This window comes from Austrofundulus limnaeus, unplaced genomic scaffold (genome assembly GCF_001266775.1).
Source record: "Austrofundulus limnaeus strain Quisiro unplaced genomic scaffold, Austrofundulus_limnaeus-1.0 Scaffold895, whole genome shotgun sequence".
NCBI lineage: Eukaryota > Metazoa > Chordata > Actinopteri > Cyprinodontiformes > Rivulidae > Austrofundulus > Austrofundulus limnaeus.
In genome coordinates this window covers 47,356-55,029 of record NW_013953297.1, presented here as the reverse complement: position 1 = coordinate 55,029, position 7,674 = coordinate 47,356, and the positions used below count along the sequence as shown (strand labels likewise).

General features: G+C 38.4%; 1 protein-coding gene across 1 annotated transcript in view; it reads left to right on the top strand.

The window, feature by feature from the left end:
* Positions 1-5,159, top strand: part of ipo8 (importin 8) — a gene marked incomplete in the record, with an annotated part of 58,989 nt that extends 53,830 nt beyond the window's left edge. The window contains 2 exon segments of the mRNA XM_014029392.1: positions 1,501-1,630; positions 3,386-5,159. Coding sequence (XP_013884846.1) covers positions 1,501-1,630; position 3,386 — 131 coding nt within the window.
* Positions 5,160-7,674: the final 2,515 nt, after the last annotated feature.

The window sequence follows — 7,674 nt, the reverse complement described above, 5'->3', positions numbered from 1 at the left end:
GTTTGACCTCTGTCATTGCCAACAAAGGATATACAACAAAGTATTGAGATGAACTTTTGTTATTGACCAAATACTTATTTTCCACCATTAATTGCAAAAAAATTCTTTAAAAGTCAGACAAAATGATTTTCTCAAATTTTTTTCACATTTTGTCTCTCATAGTTGAGGTCTACCTATGATGTCAATTACAGGCCTCTCTCATCTTTTTAAGTGGGAGAACCTGCACAATTGGTGACTGACTAAATACTTATTTTCCCCACTGTAGGTAGGTAGGTAGGTAGGTAGGTAGGTAGGTAGGTAGGTAGGTAGGTAGGTAGGTAGCTAGGTAGGTAGGTAGGTAGCTAGGTAGGTAGGTAGGTAGGTCGGTAGGTCGGTCGGTCGGTCGGTCGGTCGGTCGGTCTTTATTATCATTGTTGCACTGAAAAGAACACTGCGGTCCACAGACAATGAACAACGATATAATTTTGCAGCTCCCTTAGTGCAAATAATCAGAACATTAAAAAAGTTAAAATAAGAGGAAACAAATGAATAAAAAAGTAAGATAAAATAAGATAAAAATGTAAACAACCACCGTAGCGAATAAATCAGAACATTAAAAAGATCAAATAAGAGGCAGAAAAAGATTTAAAAAATAAGATAAAAAATGTAAAATAAATAAATAAATAAATAACAATAGTAGCAGCCATATCAAAATGTCCATATCAAAGTGTCAGGTGAACATTATTGCACATAACCGTAGTGTTACCAAGTTAACCATGCGTGTTTAGAAGTCCAACTGCTGTTGGATAGAAACTGTTCTTGAGTCTGTTTGTTCTGGTCCTGAACCTTCTACCTGATGGTAGCTGGATGAACAAACTGTTCCCGGGGTGTGATGAGTGTCTGTGTATGTGTCCTGCTCTCTGGAGGCAACGGGTCCTGTGTAATTCCTCCAGAGAGGGCAGAGGGCACCCAACAATGTCCTGAGCCATCTTTATGATTCTCTGGAGCGCTTTCTTCTGAGCCACTGTGCAGCTGAAGAACCACTCTCATAAACAGTAGCTCAGGACACTTTCAATGGAGCAGCGGTAGAAGGTCACCAGCAGTCTCTGGGTGATGTTGTTCCTCTTAAGGACCCTCAGGAAGTAGTGTCTCTGCTGTGACCATGCTGTGACCGTGGGACCAGTGTGAAGAGCTTTGAGTATCCTAGTTGGATAGAAAGGTGCTATAAAAGTACAGTTAATTTCACCATATTTTTTACTCCTCACCAAACACAACACTAATACATGACTGAGTGAAAAATACTATCTATCCTTCTATCAMAGTTTTTTTAAATGCTTTGCTGTGCTCTGTGCTACATGGGGAGGACAGAGGGAGAAATTTTTATATTTTATWCCTCGTGTCTTCAACCCAACTATAGTCGGCCAGAAAAAGACTTAACAAAATGATATAATCACTGATTTGCAGTCTCACGTTGTACTGAAGTATAAATCATGCTTACCATTGGCTGTTTGTGTGTATCAGGGATCCAGAACAGTGATGCCGCATGGTACCAGTGTCTGACGACCCCACTAAGTGATGAGCAGAAAAAACAGCTCCAAGAGATTTACAGTATCTCCCAGCAGAGGAGGAGCACCGCTGCCAAGGGTCATTGGTGAGAAAGCCAGTGTACCAACGCGGGGGGTGGGGGTCATTTCTCGGTGCTGGAACAAATATTCCACTTTGAACCTCAGTTTTGAAAATATTGCATATTTTGTATTTTTCTCATATTGAAAATCTAATTTTTTTCTTAACAAAAAGTTTTAAAAACTGAACAAATATTATAAAACATGTATGGTTGCAAAAATGTATGTTCAGGTCTGAAGTTGTTGAAAATATTTAGTGCAGTGAAACCTGCACTAAATCTTTTCAACAACTTCAGAATTAGATTTTCAATACGAGAAAAATACAAAATATGCAATATTTTCAAAACTGAGGTTCAAAGTGGAATATTGGGTATAAAGTTATTACAGCCTTGACTAGAACTATAATTGATAACATTGATTTGGATGCATTATTATTTTTTGGAGTAATGACCATCAAAAAACATATACACACTTCAGAAACTTTGTCTCTGACCTGTGTGGAGAGTTCCTGGTCTTCATGATGTCTCTTCCTTGGTGGTAGACCTTACTACTTAAAGATGCTGAACTGGTGTAACTGTTTGGGGCTTCAAAGGGCTGAATGAACACATCACTTTTCAGTGAAAAAAGGATTTTTATCAAGTTTTTCTTCCACTGAACTTCATTTAACTCTAGTTTTGTAGAATTATAGAGTTTAATTCAATTACAAACTCAAATAAATTCCAGGTTGTAAGACAACAAATGAAAAAATACCAAGGCACCATTACCTGTTACATATTTCCTCATGTGCAATCTACAGTCCATTCAGAGCTTTCTATAAAAGATATTCTTACAACACTTCACCTGCCTTGTGTACTTATGGTGGTCAGAGGGACGAGTAAGGGGTCTCTGCAGTAGGTTTTGTCCTGTGGGCGGAGACATCCCTACTTGTGATTGGCGGAGGTCTTAATGTGGGCGGAGATGGCCCGAGATGTGATTGGTCGGATTAACGGTGGGGTTTGAGGAGGATGGAGGCAGCCGGGAGTAGCTTGATCGAGTCGGGCAGGAAGCAACGTGTTTTTTAAGATTAATTTTGGTCATAACTTAAGAAAGGAAAATGCTATCTGCACGAAATTTGAACGTCGTACATGTGAAACTATGTGTAACAATATGGCTTCGTTAAAACACCCCTAAGCAGCCTGTAAAAAGATAGCTAAAAATCAATATCTTTTTACAGGCTGGTTAGGGGTGTTTTAACCAAGCCATATTGTTACGCATACTTTCACATGTACGACGTTCAAATTTTGTGCAGATAGCATTTTCTTTTCTCAAGTTATGACTAAAATTAATTTAAAAAAAACGTTACTTCCTGCCCGACTCGACCAAGCTACTCCCCGCCGCCTCCAGCCTCAAACCCCACCGTTAATCTGACCAATCACGTCTCGGGCCATCTCCGCCCACGTCAAGACCTCCGCCAATGACGATTTGGGCTGTCTCCACCCACAGGACAACACGTTCTGCAGGGACCCCTACTTGAGAGGGACCGGTGGTGCAGTATGGTACATTGGAGCTTAACTTCTTCTGTGTGTGAATGAATGATGTATGAAATTGTGGTGTCTTTGAGGGTCTTGAAAAGAGCTATAGAAGACCAATGCATTATTTTTTTTATTATTATTGTTGTTGTTGTTGTTGTTGTTGTTGTTGTTGTTGTTGTTGTTGTTGTTGGTTTTGTTAATATTAGTAGTAGTATTAGTATTATTAAAACAGTGTTCAGTCTAGACCTGACCTCTTCTTCTTTGTGCTTTCAGAACTCCCTGGACTCAGAGAGGCTGCAGAATTAAAGGAGGGTGTCAAAGAGAGGAAAGTGAAGACATCATAAACTGGTTTAACCTAATCTGGACTTAGTTTACCATCTAAACCCAGATTACACCGTGTCAGGCTTGACGGACGTTACCAGAACCAGATCCCAGAGGATCATCAGTACTGGATAGAGCTGATGAGGTTGGGTTGGTCTCAGAGGGTCGAGGGCCTGATGCAGGGGCTGTAAATTTTTTTTGTACCAAGAGTGTCTGTGTGTCTGTATGAGGACTTCAGTAGATAGTTTGCAATATAAATCTTAAATGTTTCAGATCAGCAGCAGTTTTTCAAATGTTCCGTACYGTGTAGTCTTTGGACTGTGATTAAGCATCTATGTGGTGTCAGAATCTCTAAAACATGTAAAGAACTAGAAGCTCTTTTTTTGTCTATCTGTAGCTGAAAAATGAGCTCCTGAAGCACGATCCCAAACAAGAAGACAAGTTTGTTTTTGTTACTCTGCAGACTGCAGGAGGTCAGAGGTCAAATACCAACAGCTGTGATTGTCACATTTTAGAAATGTCAAATATTCAGGAAATGTTGAAGGAAGCCATTTTTTCGTGAGTTCCTTCTTGATTTTGATTTTGTAACCTTTTTCAGAACTAATTTAGCAAAGTGATAAAAGATTTGTGAAATAGTTTGCTAAACTGGTCTTGTGACTTTTTCTTTTTTYTTTTTTTTTATGAGACCTGAGCACCGTAGGCAATGTGAAGGCCTCTTGAAATCATAGTGGTTTTCATGCTGAAAAATTTGTATTTTTTGGGAATGTGTACGATAATCAAAAACTCGAAACATTTTGCGAACATTGTAAAAGTAAGTGAAAATTTTCATCCAAAGAGATGAAATGGCAAATTGGCTCAACAGTGCCACATATTTCAGCATCACAATGATCAACTTTCACTCGAAGCTGTGAGATTTGGTACACGTAGAATTCAAGGCAGACAAAATGTTCCTTAAAGGTATGAACTAAAGCTGACAGGAAGTCGGACATTTTGGATCAAAGATACATTTTTTGGGTTATTACACATTGCATTTTAACAGAAAGATTTTGGGCTATCTTCAAACATGATTAGTAGCAAAAGTTAGAGTTTTCACCACAGGATATGAGTGATTAGACCTTTAATTTTGACTTGCTAAAAACAACCCTGTTGTAACTCACATTAAACGTCTGGGCCTCGTTTCAAAAAGCAGGCTTAACAACCCCTGCAGGCAGATACTCTGAATCAACCTGCCCCGCTCTGTGATACTCAGGATTTTCGGTTTCAGAAAAGGTGATATCAACTGGGTAACTTAATCCTGAGTCAAGTTACCACTGAGTTCAGTTGGAGCACGAAGCCCTCATCAATGGAAGTCAGATAACGTGATTCACCATGGCAACACGAGAAAATAAGAAGACCAGAAGTCCTTTTCTTGCGCTGAAACTAAAAATATTAATGACGGCATATGGAAAATATCAACATATATTAAACAAATAAAAAATTTAAAAAAACAATAATGTTGCTGCTGCAAGAGAAAAAGAGTTAGTGAGGCAGAGAATTGCTCATCAAGTCAACGATTATGATTTTACATGAATCTAAACTTTTATTTTTGTATTTATTTTTACTTTTCTTCTTTATTCAAGGGGATAAAAGTTAGTGTGTGTGCATTATATGTGTGTGTGTGAACCCAGCCGGTACTAAATGGATATGATGGCAAATAAAGATTAAATATGAAAACATGGTAAGGTCAGGTATATAAGTTCTTATGTTCAACCTTTAACAAATAAATTACGTAATTCACTGCTTCAACACACAAAATGATTGTGTCCCCGTCGAAAAATAATGTGTACTATTAAATAATGTGTTTACAAGTTATCAGCCAATATCCTTGTTACCACAGTTTAAAAAATTTTGGAAAATTATTTGTGACTAGATTTATTTATTGATAAACAAAATATTTTTAGTAAAAATCAATATGGTTTTAGAACTAAAAATTCTTCATCAATGGCGCTCATTGAATTGATTGAACAAATATATAATAATAAGATCAGGCCCAATATTTATCAAGGTTCTTTGAGTGGAATTTTAGACTTAAGTGCTGAAAATTTACTGCTCCTCTCAGACTTAAGTTTAAAAGCAATTTATCAAAATTCTTAAGTCTAAGAATCACTCTTACTCTCCCAAAACGTTAAGACTGCTCCAGGGGACTCTTAGTGGTTAAGATTTGCCACTAGGGGGTCTGAGACGKACCGAGAAGACAAAGATCACAGCTGTCCTCAAGAATACTCTGCACCACCTCAGAAACTGCACTGAGTGGTCCGGGGGTCTCTCACCTGAGTGTGATTTTCAGTTACGTTGTACAGAGGAGCTAAAATAAGGTGTGGAAAACCAGTTTAGTCATCAATACAAAGAAAGAAGGGGAGAAATAAAAACCGATTACCAGTGCCATAATGTTGGTCTAAAAGGTGGATATTTCTGTGCGGCTTTTGGAGAAAATAATAAACTATTTGCTGGTGAGTGAAAGCAGACAACATGATGCTGTCAAAAGTCTTGATTTTTATTTTATTCTTCCCACCCAATGATGAAGGTGGGATTGAACTTTTTTTATTATTATTATTTCTTTCTTTAACTCAAACTTAACGAAATCTATTAATTTCGTTAAAAAAAGAAAAAGAAATCTGTAGCATGTGAGTGTGGGAGTGTCAGAGAAGAGCAGGATTGAATCGAGGCCACTGACATATGCTTTATTTGTATTAAATTAGGATATTTATAAGGAATAACAGCATTTGAAGCTGTGCAGTTTGCACCTGACTTAAACGTACTAAATGTAGATAAACGTGGCGTAACCAGTTTCAGTGTTTGATGAAACACAATGCATGTGTAAAATGATTACATATGCATATCCTCCGCCCAGTATTTTGCATGATCTGCTAATCATAATAGAATTTGCATATTCATAAAGGCAGGCTCGGTGAATAGGTTGTGGCTGCTGTTTTGCTTATCTGACACAGTCCTCACTGCGCACTGCTAATAAATCAGCTTTGTGTGCGCTATCAGGTTTGCTCATGGATCTGTACGTAGTAAAGTGTTGATAAATTGAGGCCCAAGTATCTGATTTTGGGGTTGCCCCAAAGACTCTTTACGACAAATTCCTCTACCAATGTTGGAAGCATTGGTGAAAAGTAAAAATTCTGGAGGAGTTTCATGTGAACATCTGTAAAGTCTGTAAACTCCAGGTGCTCTTAGATAACCAGCTTGGAGTTCTGCAGACCCAGCACATCACTGCCAGCTGGACCTGAAAAAAACAAAAGTAAAACAAAAATAGTTTATGGTTTGTTTTAATGAAGGTTTACAGGCGTCACTGTGGCAGTTGGTGTTTTTCCTCCCTCTCTGCTTCCTGATTGGTTTCTGAGCACTAATTACCTGCAGCTGCAGCAACGTTCCTGATGAGCTCCTGGGCCTTTATATGGTCTCCTCAGTGATCTGAGGTCTCATTTATAAAAGATTGCATTGAATTCATACTAAAAGTGAACGTACACCAAAAATGGCATTCACACACACACACACAAAAAAAATCGGATTTAAACTTCAAGCAATTTCCCTTTAAAGATCACAGCTGCACCTCAGAGTTTGCGCACAAGGTCCCGCCTCAGGTTCTGCCCAAACAGTCAATGCAAAGTACCTCATGAATGTTAAGGTGTATTTAAATGAGGCAGCTGATCACTGTCAACAAAACCGATTGACCGGCTCAGGCACACACTCTGTCGGGCCTTTGGAGGATTGTCACACAGATTTTCCCTCATTTTGCAGGCTTACAGACATTTAGAGTTATCTCGTGGATCTTTTCAAAACTCAGCTTCAAATTTATTTTTCCTCGGGGCCTAGGATGCTAAAATAAATAAATAAAATTGAATAATCCAACCATTGTCCTGTTTTTCTGCAAGAAATAAGTTCACGCTGACCATTTCTCTTGTTGGGGAGGGGTCTGCGAGGGTCATCTGAGGTGGAGGGTGGCCAAGAGGGAGACGGATGGAGGTGTGTGAACTTCTATTCAAGATTTAAGTTGTTTAAAGGCACAGTGTGTAGGATTTTGTCAATTCTTTTAGCCGAAATTGAGATAATCACTAATGACAATAATAAAAAACATGTCTAATCATTGCAGACAAAGACCTTGTTTTATTATTTTTACCCTATAAAAAGCTGTTTATACCTCTATGGTTGCGGGTTGACTTGCCAGTACAGGCAGCCGCCATCTTGTCTACGAA